The sequence below is a fragment of the Pavona decussata genome, unplaced genomic scaffold (genome assembly GCF_977016875.1).
Source record: "Pavona decussata unplaced genomic scaffold, jaPavDecu1.1 SCAFFOLD_130, whole genome shotgun sequence".
Taxonomy (NCBI): Eukaryota; Metazoa; Cnidaria; class Anthozoa; order Scleractinia; family Agariciidae; genus Pavona; species Pavona decussata.
Window position 1 is genome coordinate 1,788,923 of NW_028145544.1, and position 22,789 is coordinate 1,811,711.

The following is a 22,789-nucleotide window of genomic DNA, read 5'->3' on the forward strand; positions in this document are numbered from 1 at the left end:
CCGGTTCCAGCCAGCCCCACACATTAATAACCAGCTAAAGCTCCAAAGTTCAAGGAAACACAAATAAATCATTGGTTTATTAATCATTTGTCTTTATTGAAACTGTACCTGCAACTATTTTTCTTAATACGTGCATTGGCGTGTTCTTGTAATTGTACATGCATTAGTTAATTACGGGTAGCTGAGCTCAAATTTTAAGCCTGTTGCACTTGCGCTATTTTACAATATTATACATTAAACATGCCTTTGAGTTACTCCCATAAATTCCCGAGAAGCTGGTCTCATTAGTTAGAGATCATTTCGCTCTTATTAACTAAACCAACAACGCGAGATCTACTTTTGAATCCACCTGTTTGTAATGACATTTTAATAAGGCAGAACATTGTTTGCGTAGAAGTCGTTTCCTTTGCGAGAGCACGGAAGCTCTTTGAAGTCGAAAAGGAGCTTCTTTCCGGAAGCTTTCGTTCGTTTCTCTTGCTCGCTTGGAAAGTAAACGAATATTACGTAGGCTAAGCGAAAACATAAGTGAACTTTTGACGAAGAATTTCTTCATCGTTTAAACTAAACTCATCTATACATAGAGCAGTCACGTGTAGTTAATTGTTTAACTCACCCTGCATGAGTTACTCTTCCATGTCCCATTGGGATAGCTAATTGAGTCTTACTTGGCTCGCTCAAACAAAACCTCTTTTCTTCTTTAAGAGAACAAAAGACTTTTAATTGTAAGCAACTCACGTACACGACTCTGTATTCTAGTAAACAACCTTTTGCCCCAGTTAGTACATTTTCAATCTCATTGAACATCAAAGAAACCTCAAAATCAAACTGTTTCCGCAATATTCAATACTGAAACTAAAATGCTTTTTGTAAAATACTTAAAATAAACAGCACCACTTAACATTACTGCTCAAACATTTTCATTTAGAAGCGTACACTTCAGTGGAATTTTTCAGTCACAAACTAAACTTTACGGGTAAATTGACCACCATAAAGAGATTCCAGGGCTGACGTTTCGAGTAGCTCTGACAAGGAGCTAACGCTCGAAACGTCAGCACTCGAATCTCTGAGTTATCAACTCTGTTGATAAATCCAAACATTTGTTTCTACTTCCCACCGATGCAACACCACAGTTTCTTTAGAAACTAACCCCTTAAACTTTACGAGACTCCTTACGTCAAAAGATGTTTTAGAGAATTAAATTGTAGCCTTTAAACCTGTGGACACCATTCTTGAGTGTGACCAATCAAACTAATGAACGCTATATATGATATACGATATAATGTTTAGCTAAGTTTTTTTAGTTGTCGGTACTGTGCAAAATAAAGTTAGATGTTTTTTTCTAGTTTTCCAACTATGTTATACTCAACTCATCCACTCGTTTCTCTGGGGCAGAGGCAAAAAAACGCTGCCATCCTTCCTCATTCTTCCTGACTCAGAAAATGTCGCGCTTCTTGCTTTAGGGATCGATGTACTTGGCACCTGGAACATATCTATTCCTGTTTTCGCTGAGGCTGATCTTCCGCAATGAACCACAAACACAGAGGCGACTGCTACAATGTTTTGATTCTTGTAAACGTAATCCACAAAAGCGTCCTTGTCCACGGTACTTTTCAGTTCATCCCAGGCGCAGCCGCTATCGATCGCTAGCGAAGGCTTGGCTCTCTTTGTGACATAACACGAGCAGATGACTTTACAGCCTGACAGATCGAACGTGTTGCAAATTTTATCCTTTATCAGCTTGGCAATCTTCTGCGACGAGGCTGCGCACTCTCTAGCGTCATAAGACTTAAAAGATAACTCCATGTTAATCACTTGTTCGATGATTTTGTACGCCGCTTGTTTTTCGAATTCTTCTTTTTTGTCGCGATTCAACGAAGTCAGTGAGTTTGCTCTGGCTTTGGGAAAGTCTGCGTGCGTCAGAAACGCATTTCCAATGTCACTTTCGCATCGTTGAGGGACGAAGAGCGATCGTCGACGCCGGCGTGCCCATAGTTTAGCGTTAGTAAGACCTCTCAAAGTCAGAGAAGGCTCTGATTCGTGCGATGTGTGTAACGGCGTCAAAGCTGGAGGATTCAAGGTCGAGTGCTCCATGAGAATATCGCGAGTGCCTACGTTACATGTTAGTTCATTCACTGCAGAGAGGACACGTGCGTCTTATCAACTCTTTCCTCTTCTTGTCCTTGACGTTAACGAGTATCTTCTTTAACTCTCTTAGGAGAAGTCAATCTGTTGGGGAGTAAACAAGCGCAAAACGGAAATTAAACACTTAAAGTTAGTTTTATATAGTGGGACGCCACACGTACAAAGATTACGAATAAACAGAGTTCGTACAAACTGAAATCGAGCAAAAGAAAATACCAAAAAAAAAAAGCTCATTCTTGTGTTTGTTTTTCGTCTGTGTTTCAAATGTGATACATTTGCACTTGTATTTGCGCTGTTCGTAAGAATCAGACTATCATTGTTCATTTCGAAGTATCGGTACACGTTGTTATTAATTCCCTATTCAGTGACGAAAATGAACATCTTGTCTTACGAAAAGTGAGCGGTTACATTTTTGCAGTACTTTATGTCATGTTGGACGCTAGATACCTGCAATCGTTTGATGATTAGTCGTAAATTGACGAACACTAGGACTGTGATTGGCGTAGTTCCGGTCTCGCACCAAACTGAAAAATTGGAATTTGACGCTTAAACCCCTTGCGTGAACTGACGACAATGAATAGCTGCTCTTGAAATGACTCACTAGTCCCGCACGTTTCCACTTAATAGTTTTTAATAAAAGAAAGTACTTAAGAATGCAGATTCCTTTGGGTTTTAATTCCCATCTGCAGGTTATCAGTTATTGTCACCTAACAATAACTGATTCCAAATTAATGACTGGATATTTCAGTGACCTTGGAAACGAGATTAAAATGAGCAAAATTAACGTAAAGAAACTCGATAAACAATAAAGTATTGAATGGTATTCTTAGCCAACGAAGGTTACGCAAGTGCATGGCTAAAAATATCTTGAATGTAGAGACGCCAACGCACCGGTTTGCGATTGGTGCTTGTTTATAGCCTGAGAGCAGGGCGAAGCCGGCAGCTGATCTAGAGTATCGAGAAACTCCAATCAAATGAGCAATTTGCGTGCTAATTTATTTGTTATAAATGCGCACACCTGTTCAATTCCACTTCTCGTCGTTGTTTTTCGTCCTGTTCTGCCATCTCACGCCAGTCAGAATCCACATTCAGATCCTACTTTGTTATAGTGCGAGGTGACTCGATCGAGTCCTACTATCCCGGGCCAGGCAGAACCGCTTGGTGTGATGCGAAGTGACTCGAGACCCATCGCACAATCTCACGCTAGTCAGAATCCATATACCGATCTCCACTTTGTTATAGTGCAAAGTGATTCGATCCCCCTCTACGACAGTCAAAACCTTGTCTGATTGCCTGCTTCGCTACGGTGCGAAGTGTTTCGAGTCCCATCCTAACCATCCTGCATTCGTCAGAATCCTTATGTCAACTTACTCCGTTTTTCTATGGTGCAAAGTGACTCGAGTTTCATTCTAACCACACCTTTCTATTCAGAGTGCACATCCTGTTCCCCGCTTTGTTATGGTGCGAAGTGACTTGAGTCCCATCCCAAGCATCAGCACTGGTCACAATCCTAAGTTTGATCCACGTCTTTCTTAGACACCAAGATCCAGCTACAAATTGCTCAATTTTGTTTGTTCAAGTGGTACATGCAAAAGTTCAGAAAAAGTAATTTAAGTTTGATACATTTATCTTGGCTTTAAACAGTCTGTCTTTAAATGGTCTTGTTCCTGTATATTTATCCTCTAAATTTGTTAAACGAAATGAAACGTGTTACTCCCTGAGAGACTCTGTTAACAAACTATTTGCCCCGTTTCCGCGAACTAATTTCATGAAAAACAACTTTAGGTATAGCGGAGCAGTTCTCTGGAACAGCCTGCCCTGTGATGTGAGAGAAGCTAAATCTCTAAGTCAATTTAAAAGATTAGTTAATGTTCATTATACACGGCATTCATGAAAAACAGGTTTTAGTTAGATTAGTTGTAGTTAGGTTTTGAATTTTGTTTAGAATAGTTAGGTTATTTCTAATTTTTATACTTCTGATGGATTTTACCGTGTTTAAACAAAGCACCATTCTATTCTATTCTGTTAGACAGCTGAAAGCTTAGGCTGGATGAACAGATGAACACTATAATTAGCCTCATCCACTATAATTGGTCACTACCAATTTCACCGATTTCGATTCTCGTGCGGACGCCTTGCGGGCCTATTTTTTATTATGAGTTTCCAGGTTTTCAGAGTGTTCAGGCTCCTAGGGCAGCGGTTTGGTATGGTGTCTTGGTAACCAACCTATTGACAACAGTGAGCGGAGAATTGAGTGCGAGTTTCGCGCAGGTCAAACGCGAAATAAAAACAGTGGGACTTCCAGTTTCCATCGCCTTGAATACCTTTATCAGTACAAACGGTTTAAGAAAGTTTGCCTTTGCAAAATTCTTGGATAAGGCAAGAAAAACGCTTCCTACATGAACAAACACGAAATTAAATTTATGTTCTCTTCGCCGCTCACGCGTCGCGCGCGTTTCCTCGCTGGAGGCGATTTTGCTTCTCACTTGTGTGTTTCCCTCGAGAATACTCGTAGTTACTCACTCGAAGTGAGCATAAAAACCAAACTAGGGAATTGAACTAAGTTTACAATTAAAATATTATTTTCACCTCCCGACATAACGCTAAAAAGGCGACGATTGCGACCTGTTTTATCGTTTGTAATACGTATTGTCACACTTCCTTTAGATAAGGCGCCATTTACTGAATCCCTTAAGGGATACAATATATAGAATTAAGGTATTTCTGGAGTAATTAGAAGTTTTTATGGCTAACTATCTCACTGAAAACGAACGTTGATATCCTAAAAAAGCCTGAGTGGGGTAAAAAAAAATTAAAAGTTATTGTAACATGAAACGAGGAAATGCAAAACATCAGTTATGTAATTATTTTCGACATTTTATGAACTGTATACTTCAAGCTAGCGTCAACGAAATCTGTTGATGGTTCTTTCCTGGGAGACAGCGACGAATTTGTAACGCTGAGTGCAATTGTTTCTCCTACCGTAAAACCTGACTGCTCGTAGGCCAACAATCCGTCATTACTTATGCTACAGAAAACAATTAAACGTGAATTTTTTTTTTTTTTTTGCTAAATTAATAGCCACTCCCTTTTAATCCTCTTTCTGTTTTTTTCAATATTGGCTTTGAGCGGATGAAAAGAAAAACGATTCGCATTTTCCATTTAATTGAAGCATTCACATAAGGCCTTTTGAATTGACCCTATTGTTGTTACCTTGTTCTTGATTGATGGGCTCTTAGTCGTCCTTTTGTTCTGCTAAGTCAGGCTAGTTAAACAAAATTCAAGCTGATTTGAAAATATTTTATTCCTCCCTTTCATTTACAGATCAAGTTAATTTTAGAAATTTTAAACAAAACGAAACACCATGAAGCTTGCAGGAGAGAAGCATAAGAACCAATAAGCAAGGTTCGTATCAGGTATGATAGCGAAATTATACATAATTGTGGACATAAAATTTGGGCTGTCAAGTCAGAACATCTGCATATTATATGTATACTAAGCACACCACACGAAATATTCGATCGATCGTTTGCCTAAGTTAAGTAAACATTCGTTTTGACAAGATGATTCTTCATTAAGGATTGCCTGGCAACCGTACCATGTAAAGCGATCAAACAGATTATGTTATCAAAGATTTACAGGCAGATGTAAAGATCATCGGTTAATGAAAAAGTATTACTCGAGATTGCCCTTCGCTGAAAGTCAGCTGAAAGTTAACGCTACACAGTGACGAAGCAAGAACTGTGAGCGAACGAAAACTATAAACACATTGACTGATATTTTTCAGTTGATACTGCATCGAAGAGCAGTTTGCTTGATTACATAGTCACTGAGGACCTAATCATCGGCCTTTTTTTACAGCGAACTCCAAGATACGATAGTTTCATTGTTAGTATCAAACAATCATGGATACACAAACCCATCGCTTCAGCACCGTAGACCATCGTCCTCCCTCGCTTTCCGTCTCCTCTGTACAGGCTGAAACAGAGCAGCGACAAAGAACGTCAACTAACACCTCACAACATTCAAGCGTTCATAATTTCTCTCCTGACAGGGCCGAGCGAAGGAAACCGTCCCAAACTACAAGTCCGTTTCTGTACTCGTCAAACCGTAAAGTATCGAGCAGCGTATCTCCGAGATCAGACGGTTACACTGGAGACCCATCAAAACTTCGTGGAAACCAAGCAGAAGTTTTACCGACGTACCGAATGCAGCCGCAACCCGAGCGAAGATTCCGCCCGTTTGTTGTCAAGCAAATTATGGACCAAGCTTTTGAGGAGAGTTTAGATGGACTCAGTCACTACGATGCTGTTAAATGCCGCGCGCTCACCACGCAGGTGTGCGAAGATATCAAGCAAAGAGTGAAGTGGTTAAATTACGAGCGCTGTAAGCTGGTCTGTCTTGTGCATATTGGATCTGTGAGCGGCCAGGGAATGCGAGTGGCTAGTCAGTGTCTATGGGATCAAAATGTGGACAACTTTGCTTCGACTAGTTACAAAAAGGGGGATATTTTCGCTGTTGCGCTGCTTTTTGCGGTGTATAAGGAGTAGAGATTACTAAGTACACAGTGATAACGCTTGGCAACAAAAACACGACTGAGCGGTGTTCTAATTTATATATTAGTATAACCCCTATGACCGACTGTTAGGTGAACTCGCATCTGATTGGCTACACAAGAGCAGTCTAATTAACAATTATTCCACGAGCGCGCGTTGGATATGAGATGATAGAAAGCCAACTTGGCTCGTAGCGCCAAGTTGGCTATAATTATCTCATATCCAACAAGGACAACAAGCGTGAGTGTAATAATTGCTTTATTGAAAACAACCAAGAAATATTGCTAGCTCTTGCTCACCTGATTTCGCTTTGCAAGAACAACCAGAAGACATTTCAACGATCGCTGTTTCTCGGCCATGGTATAATGGCTCATATATCATGGCTGCTAAGCCAATCAAATCCGTAGAATTGCTTTATCCAGTTTTAGATAATTTTCGATAGACTACCCTCGGGGTGCACGCAAGGAAAATCACAGAACTCACAAACCAACTAGCTACAACGACTCTCAAAAGTTGTTGCGACACAGTTGAGTAAATCAGCGCGTGCGTGGCTTGTGTTTTCCTATTTTACAACATTATTTGGATGGGGAGAGGGAGGGAAGTGCTTTCATCGGACATTGTTTCAAGGTTTAGAAGTCAATTGTAGCTTGAAAAAAACCAATTTTACGGAATATCTTTGTTGAACAGATCGGTCACTGGGGTTATACTAAAACGATTACACGGCGCGTTCTCGCTTTTTATCAATTTTGATTAGTTGGATAGGGGCTTCACCCCTCGCTGTCAGCCGATAGAAACCTCGGATTCGTCTTTCTAATTGTTTTAAAAGTGCGTTCGACGTAGAAAGAATGCACTCCGAATTGCGTTTGGAGTCGAGATTGTATGGGACAATCAACAAATGAATGGATCTTACGAAGCGTATCTGGCATCCCCCACAGATTTTGCAGGGGCGGAGACGTCATCACCAACTTGGCAAAGGAGAGAGAGCCTTGGATCGAGATCATCGAACGAACTCCCTAATCTTTGATTATTGCTAGTTTTCAACCTTTGTTACCTTTTAAATGCAGTCAGCGGTGGTTCACACTGTCCAACAAGCCTTGGTTGACCTTGAGTTGTGTAATGTGTTTCTAATCTTTGAATATGTTGATGAAATCGTAAAGTGTGACCATTCAATTGAAAAACATATCTTAGCATGGGCTACTGGAAAACAAAAAGAAAATTGGGGATAGCCGTACACTTTTTAGAAATAATTAAGCGACAATAATTGTAAAAAGTTGTCAAATACAAAGGAATGTATGACGTTTTTTTCATGCAAATTGAATCTAAATTATCTGTAAAAAATGCATGGTTACCCCCAATTTTACTTGAAGTACCAAAAACCAATGCTAAATTGTGCCTTTTCTGCATAGTTATAAAGCGCGCAAAATATCCCTGTATTAGTAGTCGCCGCCCATAGGCGTTCTCGGGCCATCCTGAAATGCGCAGAACGTATGCGCAGTAGCAAAATGAGGCACCGACCTAAGATACGTTTTGGTCAATGGACCAAGTGAACTGTCTTTAATTGTAGGTATCCGTAAAAAGAACTGTACATACTCATTAAAGAGCTCAGTGTTATTGTAGTGTCCGTATTACAGCGGTTTGAAGTGTCAAAATTGCTTTGGTTTTACTTTACTTCGCTCTGTGATTGGTTAGCAAAACTGGCGCCATTTTCTTAACCAATGAGAAGTAACAACAAAACCAATCGCGACTTGCTCCCACGCGTTTTCGCGCGCTTTCTTTGGCGGTGGTTACATGTATTTCCCTCGGCGTCTTATTGGTTCATTGTGTTGCGTGCGTCTCTTTTGATTGGTCAGACTGGTTTATATAGTGGAAATAGTGAAGCAAATCTCCTCCGGACTGATTTGTTGCCTCGTGTCAAATATATCGAATTTAATCACTCCTGCTTTTGCCCATTTAGAGAGTCTCGTCGTTTTTACTTTCATCGCGCTGATTTATATTGCCACCACAAACTCAATAAAACCAGAGAATTTCCCTTGTTTGATAGCTTTCTGCCAAGAGGCTGTCGTTCAGGTTTGCAGATAATTGCAAATCTTTCCAGAATAATACAGATAGCCTGAAGGCATCAGAGATTCATTACTTTGTACTCCGAAACCAAAGGAGCCGGTTGAATAATATAAAATCAATTTAGAAAGGCAATTTTTCGAAATACCTCCCGCGTGGTCGCAATCTAGTGTTACACGGTCACGTTCGCTTCCGGATTGGCTTATTTCTCAGAAAGAGCGAGAAAAAGCCGATAAAATTAAAACTTTAGAGCTAACGAAATAAAGCAATTTTTGTATTTCTTGCTTTTTTTGTTTTGTTTGTTTGTTTGTTTGTTTGTTTGTTTGTTTTTGAATGCGTCAAAATTAATTTAACTCTGTGTTTTAAATTGAAAGCTAAGCCCAAGCAAAAAGCACGATTTTTATTGCTACGTGCAGCTTGGGAAAGTTTATTTTCACCTGTAAAGCTAATTGGCCTGCGTTTTTTCTTCTTCGATTTTCTTTCAGATTGCCCGCTATAGTATTGCCTTATGCATTTTAATTTTCTGTAATTGAAATTTTCCGTTTCTCTTCCATTGGCTTTAGGCTTCATATCTCACACACGGAATTTTCCACTGTTTGTTTGTTTGTTTTCACTCATATCTTAACAGCCCTCAGATCTTTGTAAGCATTTTAAACGATTTCAGTACGCGCATTCAGTCCACACAGCCCCAACATTAATTATACATGTGACACTGTCATACTAACCCTCTTCCAAAAACGACGAGCGTGAATAGAGCTTGAATCCCAAAATGTATACATCATTAATGTATAGGGCTGTGCGCGCGGAAATCTTGCCAAAAATTTCACGAAAAAAATATCGCAGGCCCGACGGGGTTTCGAAAGATAACTTACACAGGGTAATTTAATCCGTGCGAGAACATTTTGTTTTGTAATTTATCTATTTTATGACGGCACAAAAAGCATCAAAAAGCATGGTCGGCAATTTGTTGACACCATTAACTCATCTAAGGGAGATAAATAGCAACTTAGACAACTTATCAGGACCGCATGGTGAGTTAATAACTCGAAATGTTGGTCTAAACCTCTGAACCTATTTTGTGTTTACGGAAAACACTAGGACCCAACAAACAGGCTGAGAAATATTCACCGTTGTTGTTGAGACTTCATTTTTTAAATTATATTTAGGAACAAATTTTGTACAAGTTAATTTTATAATACTGTATATATATGTACATTTTTTTTTTGTATGACAGGTATTCACAAAAGGTGAATTTTAATTCTATGTTTTGTCGCGATTTATTATAAACCATTTCACAATCAAAACATCTGCTTTTGTGCATTTCATTATCAGTTTTTTTTCTTTTCATTAAAGTTTACAGCCAGCTTTACGAGACAAGACTCGCCAAACTAGCCGGATTTTTGAAGTAGAAAAAGCATGCAAAATAGAATTACATCAATAACAGTCCAGGAAACGTCTGTGTTATTTGTAGTCAAAATTTTTACCTGTTGACTTATTGCGCCAATCTTTAATTCATTTCTCTTTCTTGCTCTTTGTTCGGTGTTTCCAGTTGGAAACAAAGGTAAATTTATTTCCTCCGGCAAGTAGAGCTTATGTTTCCTGTTATCACCTAGCTAAAGAAACATAAATAACAACAAGATTCCCCTTTGTATTTTTTCGCTGTGTTTCTTGCCCCTCTTTGGTGCATGTCTCTAAATACTCAACAGTGTTTTAGGCGGGAAGACGGTTGAAGATTTTTATCGATGAACTTTTCGATTTCGCTTAACACAAGTTGATAAATTTGATGCGAATGGATTAGAATCGATAAAAAGTACCGTATAACAACAATTGAATAGTTTGTACTGTCAAAATTAGAAACAGCCCGAGAGGGCGAGGAAATTGTATTTTGACCGCAAGATTTTATCTGCAACGAACAGCAACTGAATTTGGTCTACATGATGAGATAAGAGCATCAAGGCCTCTCTTTAAACTTTCCTGAGAAAAAAATTAAAAGGCAATGAATTATGTACACTGTTTTTCGATTGTTTCGGTTAGTTTAACTAACAACTGTCAAAGTTCTGACAACAAAGCCAAGGTTCGATCCTTTTTTTTTAACTCACCCCGGATACGAACACACATTCGAGAAAGATATCGTAAAATAGCCAGTTCCATATATAATCTGTTTCACTAGAAAGTCGAAAAACCAAAGATTCAAGTAGAAAATTACTGTTAAATAACCAAATATTGAAGGTGGCTCATGTTTAAAATGTTTTATCCACGGACTCGGAAAATGAACAGTCCAAAAAAAAAAGTACTGCGCTATTTACCTTGTAATTAACCACACCAGTCTATCTTTTACTATTTTTTTTGTTATCCACGGAAATCAAAACTTTGAATCGATCTAATTTTCGCTATAATATTCCGCGTCTTCACGTTTAAGCTTCCTTCATCGCGCGAAACAAAATGTGCAGAATTGACAAGCATTTCTCGTTTCACTTTTTAAACGTGAAATCCATAAATTACAGCTCCAGTTTATTCTCGCTTCCTTCCTATGTTTTGTTGCCGCAATTCCGATCGCAAACAAAGCAGCCAGTGAACATTAGCAGCTTATCGCGGTCGATCGCCTCAAAAAATGGCACCACCGCTGTTTTCCTAAACACTTTGGAACAATATCTCTGCATGCGTTTAAGTCGGTTTGTTTTATACTAATCTTCCATGTTTGCGCGCACATTAGAGCCTTGCTTATGCAAATATAAAGCATCCCTTGAAATTTCATGAGCCAAAAAGATATTTTTCAACTCCAATAAGAGCTGAATATCTAGCAGAAAAATTACTAAATGTAAACAGTAAAAATAAGAGTATAGCTTTGGGTTTGCATAAATTTTCTTCAATCTTCGTGAAAATGAAAGAAAAAATGAAGTTGTTTCATAATTTTATTTTGGGCGCGCTGAAATGTTGCAAAAAATTGAAAATTATTCACTCAGAAATTTAAACAGTGTCTTTCGCGGGTGTTGCACTGTAATGAAATTGTGTTCAATTTTTCTTTTAAAAAATTTGTCGGTTTTTAAGTAAGGCTAGAATTTATTCTGAGCATAAAACGTCTTGGCTAAAGGCAGCGCGGGCTTGACATATCTTCTCGCGGATTTTCGTCGTTGCCAACTCCTGTCAAGTGTGCATTTCGTGCGTTTAAAAAGCGCCAAGCTGAGTTCATTTAATTTTAATAAAGAAACGGCACCTTGTGCTAAGCTAAGGGCAATGTCGATAACAATAAGAGCGGATTAATGGTCACACGCTAAGAAAAGTTCCTCTGAGTCGCTTTCTAAACTGCAAAACAAATCTTTCTTGAAATTCAAAGAACTAGTACTACGTTCGTGTCTTCTTTGGAAATTATTTTGACAATAAGTGCACGTCACAAAGCCGTAATAAAGCTCACATTTACGTGACGGTTTTTATTGTGTTGTTCAGAAGTCTCGTGTCTTTTTGTTTCGATTTCCAAAGTGCCAGCTTGCCGGCATGGCAAATGAAGGTCTCGAAAGAGATGAACTCAGTAGCAAGCTTTAAGTCATTTGCGCCCTTATTTCGAACAACACGAGCGAAACTGACACGAAAAAAACGCCTTGTCCTTTTCATATCACGCGAAGCGTTAATTCCAAACTCAGTGTAAAAAAAATTCTAAACCTCATTTTGAAGGATGTAATTTTCCAAAAAAACATGAGCAATGTTAGAAACCATTGCTCAGCAGCTTGCATTTGAGAAGTCATACTTGAGGATCTCATCGAAAAACGACGGCGTTTTAAAACACGGCGGCGTTTAAAACACGGAGGTTGGCCTTTTGAAAAGAAATGGATAACCTGCCTCATCAATTCATCGTCAATTTCAGTTTCGATGCACGCTGCTAATTCTAAGATCGTTTCGAAACTCAGCGCCTTGCTTTAGAATACCAGCGTACAATAAAATAGAATAATATAATTTTATCTCGTTTTGTTTTGTTTAATTAAACTGACGATTCGAAATTTTCGCAATATTCAGGGTCCTTTTGATACGAGATTCTCCAGGAGAACTGAAAAAAATCGCTGGTCACACCTTTTGCTCGTAAGCATCGATAACAATAATTTTTGACTGTATACATAAACTGTCGCTTGATATTTTAATAGCACATTTGCTATAACGGTAAGGCAGATTATAAAAAGGTTCCTTTCTAAAAGAAACTTCTAGAAACGTTAAAGTAGCATTCATTTAAAAATGAATTTGCACTCCTTCGGTCAACAACACGTCTATTCGAAAACAATTCAATTTTATTGCTTGAATATAATGGATGTGTATTTTCTAATATCATTAGTACACAAACTTTGTCAATTCCAGCTTCTTAAAATCGCCCTTCAAATGCTGGCGAAGATTTTACTCTCAATTAAAATTCAAATATTACTTTGGGAAATATTTCGGACTCTGCATAGGCCCGCAAACTGGCTCCAAAGCAGAAACAATACAATTCACCTCAATTCTGCATGGTCAGTTTTTACACGGGTGATATTTTTGTCATTTGCTTATTTCAGGTTTATAACTTCAATTTATTTACCGCACGACCGAATACAACCCTGCTCGGTGATATCAACTTTAAACTGAAACACAATGAAATAAATTTCTATCGAGAAAGCTCTTCAGTTAGAAATCCTTTAATTATTCCGGCTGGAAACTGAAATCTCAATGTTGATAAAAATTATCCTTAGGATCAAACAATTTTCAACACTAGAAGTTAGAGTATTTTTCTTAGTTCTGTACACAAATTAATTTTATATGAGTTCAAATTTTGACGTGCCGAACACACAGGCAAATTTTGGGATACAATAATAAGTGGTATTTCAAATTCTTTTAAAATTTCGTCATACCTTAAACATTCACTGATGCACAAATTTTTGAATGCATAAATCAGACAAAGTAGTGAACACATAAGTCGCTGAATCAGAAAACAATTATCTCGGCATTTTAGTCATATGTTATAAATGTTCTGTAAGTTTACAAAGATCTAAAAATCTACGGTACTTTTGTGAAGAAATCGAGCGCAAAATACTACAATGTGTATCGTTATAAAAACCCTAACAATCTATCTAAATATGGGTTTAATATGTCCTTGTATAATTTATATATCTAGATTAATTTACCATATAGTTTAGAGGCTTGATTTTAAGGGCTTTAGCCTTTTCGAACCTGTGCGATATATTCTTGGCGGAAGGTACAGTTCGCGTCGGTGCTTAGTCGACGGGCGAATTCAGTCTTTGAAAAACCCGCGTGCGTTGGTGATCTCACAACGTTCTAAGTTCAAACTTGGCTTACTGCTGCCGTTGCACTTTGCTGTTGCTGTTTTGAAGTACCCTTGTTCTTCGGGCAGTACTTGATAGTGTGCGATTCATTCCCTGAAGCTTTGCAAAGAGGGCAGGTATACGCGCGCAGAATCGGGCACGTTGTGTTTCCTTCAGCATCTTTCAAAACATGGCTTGAATAGACCTTCTTACTCTCGCCGTTATTCCTGCAAAAAACGCAAACGTTCGCGTTTCTGTTTTTCTTGCTTTCTCGGTTCTTTCGGTTACGATTGGCTACCTCGCTGTTGTTTTCAACGTTCCGCTTCGAAACACGCGTAGGCGCACCGGGCGCCAGCGAGGGACCAGGCGCTTTGGACGTTTCAATGCACAATTCTATATCAGGGTTTCCACCGGAGCTTGAACTCGTTAGGGAATGATCAGATCCCACGCTGTCTACTCGAGATCTCTTGGTGTAGGTGAAATCGTACAAGCTGTCAAAACCCGGCTCCTGGCTGTCCAAATCCGCCGCATTCTGTACAAGCCTTATCAGGCCAAAATAGTCCCTAAAGAGACGAAATTCGCTCTTTTCATCGAAACTAGCCTTGAGGCTCGCTACTTCCCGGGCACTTATCTTGCCGTGGCTTGGGAAGATGTCTCCGCTATAGAATACGCTCAACATTTCGTCTCCCATTGTTCCGAGCTCGTGGTGCAGTCAGCAATTTATCGCGTGCAGATTAGGGACTGTATTAACGAATTTAGCCTCTGCGATCTTCCTGCGCGACCAAAGATCCAAGAGCGAAACTATATATTTCTTGCACTTGTTTCGATCGTGCTGATTAACTTTGTGAATGAGGTGTATCAGGTTTTGACACTGACAAAAGCTCGGCACCACCTAAAGAACGTGAACGTTCGAACTTAATGTGTGCATGGAGCTACAATTATACACCGATCCACTTCAACACCAGCTGCCAGAGAGCTTTTGAAATGCTGTTTTTGTCACTTTATCATCGCTGTTGTGAATGCATTTGAAAGGCGCATTGAAAATGGCTTTAAGGAGAAGCGGTGCACATGTGGTCTCATTGTTTCCATTGAAAACGATCATTAGCCTTAACCAATCACGTAATGGCTTTGGACGCGGTTTGAGTGAATCGCGGCGTGTTTTAAAAAGTCAGCATTTTTTTTTTAAAGATCGGGGTCATTTTACTTCAACGTGATTGGTCACTGAGCTCGCCCTGTCAAGAAGCAGTCTGATTTCATGTGTAATTGTTTCTAAGAACGATCTAAAGTGTTATTATGCATTAATTTCACGAGACAAAACAACGAACGCACGTGGAGAACGGCAGGAAAACACGGTTGTTAAAAATAGTCTTAAAATTATCAGCGACGTCTTCATTAGCGATTTCAGTTTACGCAAAGACGTCATTTAATTTCTCTTCAAAACGCTATGAACGGTGTCGTCCAAGAAGTGTTGTGGTTTTAATTTCTTTGTTAATTTGTAAAGTTGTCTACTGAGCATTTCTAAAGCTGCGGTTAAGACACATTTAGGTTACACATCATTACCAAAAAAGGCTGGCAAGCGCTAATGAAACAACCGCGGTTTTAGTAAACACCCCAGCTTATGTCCACTTTGATACGCGTTTTAAATTTCACAGATATTAGCTTGGCATTTATTTGCAGACGATGGCGAGCTTGGCAAACTGAATTTCTAAATCAAGATAGTTTACCGCATGGCGCCTGTCGTCCTACTTCAAAAATACACTAAGTAGTTATCTTCTCGAAATGCTTTGCTCTTTTGTCGCTGTGTTTAATACTTCACGGTGATCAGTTTAGGGAACATGCGAAGGCAGCGAGGATTTATCGCCCCTTATTTAGCGTGGCCAATATGAGAAATAAACATTCAGCGAGCAGGTGTTCAATATGCTAATACAACTGGCTGACAAAGAGCTACTTTACGAATAAATTTTGCTCTTTGAATTGAATGCGGCATTGTTGAGACCCGTGTTACACCTTTGTTTCCTCGTCCAAACGGCCAACGCAATCGAGAAATCAAAGCCCTGAACAACCAAGACGAAAAACTCCGGATGAAACGATGCCAAAACTATTTCGTCCTGCTTTTTCATTTCTCTTTTTTCACTTTTCATCTTCGTCAGCCGTAGGGCATGCCATTATTAAATATTTAAATGATGTTAATTCTGACTCCCTAATGCTCTTCATGTCTCAGCTCTATTTACGAATTGCTTTCTATTTAGTGTTTGCGGTTGAAGTTTGCTGATATATTATTAATAAAAACCTTGTCTCATTCAGTCTCTTAACACTTAATGACATCCCCCCTTGAAATTAAATAATGTTTTTGTTTGAAAATTCAAAGAAGTTGCAGATCAAACCAAGAACGCTCGTTTTAATGTCAGACCTCTTTCAAATATAGTTTTAGTTTTAGAAAGGCTTTAGTTACCTTATACACATCTTGTCTGTCAAATTTAATTACCTCCTTGGCAAAGCCAAGAATTAAATTATTCTTTCAAAGAAAGGAACAATCTGCCGACACGAACTAAGAGTGAGAAAATTGTTTTTCCTACAGATAACAATTACTGCCATTTATATTCCTTGCTCATTGTTTCTTCACCAGCTGACAGATAATACCATTTTCTTTTAAATTTCGTTTTTGGTATTCAATATAGTAAAGGAGCTAGAATGATAAGCCAGCTGACAAAAAGCTGTATTCCTGTGTTTGAATATTGACCCAACTTTACGATTGTGAAAATTCCGGCTCTTTATCCTTAATTTTTTTTAAGGGATTGTGAGTTATCCGATAAAGTTAAGCGGGTAAAAACGTTCGCTAAATAAAACTGATATCAAATCTAGAATCAGATCGTTTTAATGAATGCCACCTATTTGCTTCCAGCCCTAAAGCAAAGCGAAAATGTGTTCAGTAGAAAGAATGGAAAACGGGGGCTTATAATGACCAAGTGACAGGACAGCCTTTCACTAAAGAACGGAAGTGTCTCGCCTACCGAGCTCCATGCCAACGAATTATTCAGTAAGTGTTTTATCAGTCATATTGGTCTTGGTTTAAATTTAACCTAGTCAGGTTCTAATTGGAACAACGAGGGAAATATCACACGCGATAGACAAACAGTGAAACACATACGAGATTCGCTCTCTGAACACTGACAATTGCAAAGGCCTATGACAATGGAGATACGACGAGTGACCGAACTCCGCGTCTTGTTTAATCGCCAGTTGAATACGCTTAACTCTCCCGAGTGCCTCAAGCAGTTTTGATGACCTCGTAGTTTTCATTAGCATTGAAGAGAGACCGCCGTACTCTCGGCCTCGTGTAGTTGTGCGCCCAACGTCAAGGGTGCTCAAAGGCTCACGACAGTGACCACTCAAAGAGTTTTACTAAATAATGTACTCGAAAATGTAATAACAAACAGAAGCAAATTCAATCTTTACTCTTTTAATGCGCACCCACTGTCATCACCTCTCATACACTGTCAAACCCTTTGACGGATTCTACTCACAAATTTCATTAGAGTGAACAAGATTTGACTCCGTCCTCTTTAGCATGTTTGAGCGCCACCTCCAGCTCTAAATGGATTGAATTTAAACTCTTGTTATAAACTCTCTCCGTTGTTCCACTGCTAATTTCAATGAGAAGGCATAAGACACAAGTTAGAAATGAATTCTCTTCAACTCTCGTGCGCTCATTCTTCATTGATGCCGCTGTTAATTTTTTTTTTTCAGGTGTGCAATGAGTTGCCCACCAGGTATATCACAACATGACAAGTGCGCAGTCCACAGAGGGGTCGTTTGAATCGCGCGGATCCACTACGGCTGTAACTGAGCTGACTAAATTCAGTTACCTTTTACAAGTTCATACCTGTTAGTGTGCATTTATTTATTTATTTTTATTTTATTCACCACGACATACATTCGTAAAAAAATTACAGTGAATAATAGAAGTGGCGAGGAGACCTCAAGAAACCCCCAGGGCTTATACTGAGAGGTCTCCTTGGAGATATGTTAGGACTGTAAGACTAGTAAAGACATTGTATTTAAATTTTTTAACATACGGTGGTGACTATAAAGACATAACAGAGCGGTGTCGGCGACTTCAAATGTGTGGTGATGTTTCTGCCATTTGTTTAAGTTTGGTTGTGCGTCCTAAAGGGGTAATTGTTGTACAAAAGAAATTTCAGGGCATATTGGTGAATATTTTTCAGTACACACATTAAACTGCAAAAAACCCTGTACCCTGAATTGAGTGTACTCAAACGCCACTGTCGTCGTTTTTTGCAAAGTAAAAAAGGATTATTTTTCTCTTTTTAAAATGTGCAGTCCATGCTAGTACTCATGTTTGTTTTATTCGCAATAATTATAACAGCCTAAGTTAGATGATTAGCCGTTGCCTTAATTTATAAAAACAGATGAATTAAGCGCTGTACATGTGTTAACAACGTTTACATCATCAAAAGGCAACTCTAAAATACGTGTGCATTTTCCTGAAGTAAATCAACACATTAAAAAAGTGTCTCTAAAAAACTTTACCTGTTTTTCTTTTGATAATGTCGTTCCCGCCATCAGATCATATTTAACAATTATTCCACGAGCGCGCGTTGGATATGAGTTGATAGAAAGCCAACGAGGTGCGAAGCGCCGAGTTGGCTATAATCATCTCATATCCAACAAGCGCGAGCGGAATAATTGTTTTATTAAAAACAATCAAGAAATATTGTAAGTTATGGCTGGTTTCGCTAAGCAAGAACAACCAGAAGACCATTTTAATGATCCCTATCCTCGGGCATGGTATAATAGCTCATATACCATGGCCGCTAAGCCAATCAAATCCCTGGAATTCCATTATACAATGATCCAGTGTTTAATAATTTAGAATATTTAGTTACGGAGCATTGTATATTTTATTTTATTACCTTGCGACAATCTCGTAAAGAGAAACAAATTACTTTGAAATGCTGTGTTTTTAAATCTACGAAACATTGGTTATGATTTCGGAAATAAATCCGCAATGGTTTTGATTATAAAACAATTGAACCGCAATTGAATACCCCGCAAGAGCCTTCTTCTCTTATAATTTTAGCGTGGGCTGATGAATTGGATTGATCGCTTACAAAAGTAATGAAAACGGCGCCAAATTTTTCGACCAGAAAGAAGCATATTAAAAAGTAAAAGCTATCGTTTTTCAACACACAAATGCAATTTTAATGCTTAAAGAGTGCGAAAATTTTAGGATTTCAAAGTTTATTAAACCATTCAAATGAAAGCTACTGAGCAGTACTTTCCCGTGGTGCCGTTTATTATGCTGCACAAGTTGGTTCTAACGTTTGAGTCTATGGATAAATTCCTAAAGTGTGACCATTCAAATGAAAGCTATTGAGCAGTACTTTCCTGTGGTGCTCTTTATTATGCTGTACAAAATAGTACTGACTCACTTTCAGCGACTGCAGCTGGTAATTTATGTTAGGGTACAATTAGCTGCACTGTCGAACACGTGGGTTTGTTATGGTAACTTTGATTGAAAAGCGCCATGGGTGATGTCTTCAAACCTTGCAGTAACTGCGAGCTTTCTGTGGCTGGGGAATACTGATGCTAAATGATTTATTTACCCGAGTCAAGCATTGACTAATTGTTGAGTCTTGTGGGTGAAATCCTAAAGTGCGAGTATTCAAATGAAAGCTACAGAGCAGTACTTTCCTGTGGTGCTGTTTATTATGCTGTACAAGGTGGTTCTAACTTTTGAGTCTGTGAGTGAAGTCATGAAGTGTGACCATTCATGCAAATGAAAGCTACTGAGTCGTACTTTCCTGGGGTACTCATTGTTAAGTCTGCGGATGAAATCCTACTATCTAGCTGTCCCTTCCTTTCAGCTGTATTGTTTATAATGAAGGTTTTTTAACTCGAGAGTCTGTAGATAAGCTCAAGTCGTAGTCATTTTTATGAGATATTTTCATCGAAATGAATGTAAATAAAATTGCATTTCCATGCACTTATGTTCAAGGAAGTTTAGATATCTGCTGTTTTTAATACAGCGAAGTACGCCTGTTATAAAAATATATAGATAAATCACATTACTAAATATTGGTCATTGACTAATGGAAATCCAGAAATTTGATTGGCTTAGCGGCCATGCCGATAACAGTCATACCATGCCCCCAAAATGGTGACCAGCACATCATATCCTGGTCATTCTTGCAAAATCAAATCAGCAAGACCTAGGAATATTTCTTGGTTGTGTAATAAAGTTATTATTCCACTCGCGCTTGTGGATGTATGATGATCATAACCAACCTCGTTGGTTATCAATCATCTCATATCCAACGCACGCACGTGGAATAATTGTTAATTATACGCATGAGTTATAGCCTACCGGATGCGTGGTTAAGGCCCAATCACAGCCCTTCCTCTCTCCCGGGTCCGGTCAGAAATTTTCAGATCCGTTTATATCTCTCTTGTAAAATCATTGATGATATTTTTAGCGCAACTTGCCCTATATGTTCTGTAAAATTATAAAGCAATAAAAATCGAATCTCTTTCGAGAACGAGCGATATTTGATGATACGGCCATGATGCTGCCCGCGGATCGTGGTATATGGCGTTATTTCAACTCGGCTGCAGAATCTGTTGCATTATGCTTTATTGCAGAGATTCCCTGCTCTACTCCCACGCCTGAAATTCTGTTTCTTGACAAGAATGACTATTTGGTTCCTATCAATGAAAAGCCCTCAAATTTTTGTTTAAATCAACATTTGCAATCATCTTATCTTTTGTTGTCATTTACACAAAACTTATAATTTTTGAAGAACTTGTTGATATACAATACAAGGTCATACAAAGTTATGACGCTCGTGGCCTTAAGGTAAATTTTACAGACCCTAATATTTGCATGAAATTCACTTAATTTTTTTTTCAATATTTTGTCTGTCTTAAACTTCCCTTAGACGATTATATCGCTGCGGAAACATTAAATATTAATGACACATTTAGAAATTTCTCTTGTTATTAATTCGCTGGACTTCCAAAGAAAGTGTTTAAAGAAAGTTTTAGGTCTATTTATCACAAACTGTTAAATATAAGTTAACTAGAAAGATTTGTTACACCGTTGTTAACCATCTTGGTCCATATAACAAAGCGATAACTGTTTAATTAAAACTCGTGTTCTCAAATTTATTCACATATCTTTAATTTACGCTGAAGTCAATTATTCATGTGTTTTGCAGAGGCGAGAAAGGTTTTTAAAAAACCGAGATTATTTCTGATCATTGTTGAGTTTTAAAGTTTTAATTCTGTATTTTCCGTGTTGTTTAAAATGAATAAATTAACATTCGTGTTTATTTGCCCAGAAAGGAAGCTAATTTAACCGAAACAACTCAGAAGCTTAAATAATATATTTAACATGCGGTCAGTTGACAGGTTTGCTTGTATTGACTTGTTTAAAGTTTTAAACAATATTTGCATGGACCTGCTCGCGCTAAAAATGATCTGCCATTTTGAAAAGGCCATCAATATCGGTGACTGATAAGTTTTGTTACGGGAACACGTTGGCAAATAACTTTCTAAAACAATATTGCATGGGCTGTTTTCGCTAAAAATGATCTGCCTTTTTGAAAAGGTGGTAACCGTTTTGTTACGGGAAGACGTTGGCAAATATATTTCTAAAACAATATTTGTATGGGCTGCTCTCACTAAAAATGATCTGCCATTTTGAAAAGGCGGTAAACGTCGGTGATTGATAGGTTTTCTTACGGGAAGACGTTGGCAAATAATTCTCTAAACAATATTTGCATAGACCTACTCTCACTAAAAATGATCTGCCATTCTGAAAAGCCGTAAATATCGGTGACTGATAGGTTTTGTTAGGGAAAGACGTTGGCAAATAACTTTCTCAAGCTCCGGTTTCAGGCGTTCAAATTAAGGAGGAGCAACGAAATTAAGAACGCCCACAAACAGAATCATGTGGACGGGGAAGAGAAGGCAAAAAGAGGAAAATTCACTTCCATTAAAGGGTAGACAATAACAATGAGTTGATACCACCCGCAACAGTTCTTGTAAGGCTACCACCTTTTCTTTTCCCACCTCTGGAACTAACTAAAATCTTTCCGCCACCTTTAAAATGGAAAACGTTTCGAGGGCTATCGAAAGGACGCGAGAGAATTACGAGAGTACTTTGACAATTTGTATATTTTATGCGAACCAGACAAATGTGCGGCTATACTTTCAATATTTCCTATGAAAGTTAAATGTTCATTTCTCAGAAACAAAAATTTTGGCGAGTATTTTTGAATCCCAGCTTTCTGCGTGCTTGTTTACATATTGGCCATTTTGGCGCTCGAGCGAGAAACACAGGCGACGACGAAGGCGAATTCTGCTACGTTAACAGGCAGAAAGCTTTGTGCCGTGGACGATTCCAGAGGCTTCTGGCATGGCCGATAAAAAGATGATAACTTTGGCAGGGGGTTTGTAAAGTAGGCTGCCGCTGTCTGGAACACCGCTAATCTTAAAGAGGAACTTCTTTTCTCTACCAGTTCTGTTTACCGTCATTTGATAATGTATCTCGAACTTCCTCTTTCTAGAATGAAGTTTAGTTTCCCACGAGAGTTTGCGGTGAAAACGGGAGTCGATTGTATTATATATGTATCTAAAAACAAGACATATATCCGTCTAGCTTTGAAAATCGTAAGTTTATAAACGCGACATAAAATTAGTAGTGCGTTATTTTAATTTTATTTTTTCGAAACA

At 38.5% G+C, this 22,789-nt stretch overlaps 3 protein-coding genes across 4 annotated transcripts; 1 reads left to right on the forward strand and 2 right to left on the reverse strand.

Annotated features, from left to right (window-relative positions):
* Positions 1–80: 80 nt before the first annotated feature.
* LOC146468590 (uncharacterized) lies at positions 81–17,387 on the reverse strand. Of its 2 annotated transcripts, none has more exons than XM_085124315.1 (2): positions 3,161–4,117; positions 81–2,226 (listed from the first exon to the last, which is right to left on the reverse strand). In XM_085124315.1, the coding sequence occupies exon 2, from the start codon at positions 2,089–2,091 to the stop codon at positions 1,363–1,365; it is 729 nt and encodes a 242-aa protein (XP_084980441.1). In that variant the 5' UTR covers positions 2,092–2,226; positions 3,161–4,117; the 3' UTR covers positions 81–1,362. The 2 variants fall into 2 exon arrangements, with proteins under 2 accessions (XP_084980441.1, XP_084980440.1); XM_085124314.1 differs by lacking the exon at positions 3,161–4,117 and adding an exon at positions 17,205–17,387 and having other exon boundaries at positions 1,136–2,226.
* LOC146468591 (dynein light chain Tctex-type protein 2B-like) lies at positions 4,221–8,351 on the forward strand. Its single transcript, XM_085124412.1, has one exon. It carries the CDS (start codon positions 6,048–6,050, stop codon positions 6,690–6,692), a length of 645 nt encoding a protein of 214 aa, XP_084980538.1. The 5' UTR covers positions 4,221–6,047; the 3' UTR covers positions 6,693–8,351.
* On the reverse strand, positions 13,013–15,090 carry LOC146468592 (uncharacterized). Its single transcript, XM_085124319.1, has one exon. It carries the CDS (start codon positions 14,721–14,723, stop codon positions 14,052–14,054), a length of 672 nt encoding a protein of 223 aa, XP_084980445.1. The 5' UTR covers positions 14,724–15,090; the 3' UTR covers positions 13,013–14,051.
* Positions 17,388–22,789: the final 5,402 nt, after the last annotated feature.

Coding starts and splice junctions, on each gene's coding strand:
- LOC146468591 (XM_085124412.1), top strand. CDS start 6,048: ATGGATACACAAACCCATCGCTTCAGCACCGTAGACCATCGTCCTCCC.
- LOC146468592 (XM_085124319.1), bottom strand. CDS start 14,723: ATGGGAGACGAAATGTTGAGCGTATTCTATAGCGGAGACATCTTCCCA.
- LOC146468590 (XM_085124315.1), bottom strand. CDS start 2,091: ATGGAGCACTCGACCTTGAATCCTCCAGCTTTGACGCCGTTACACACA.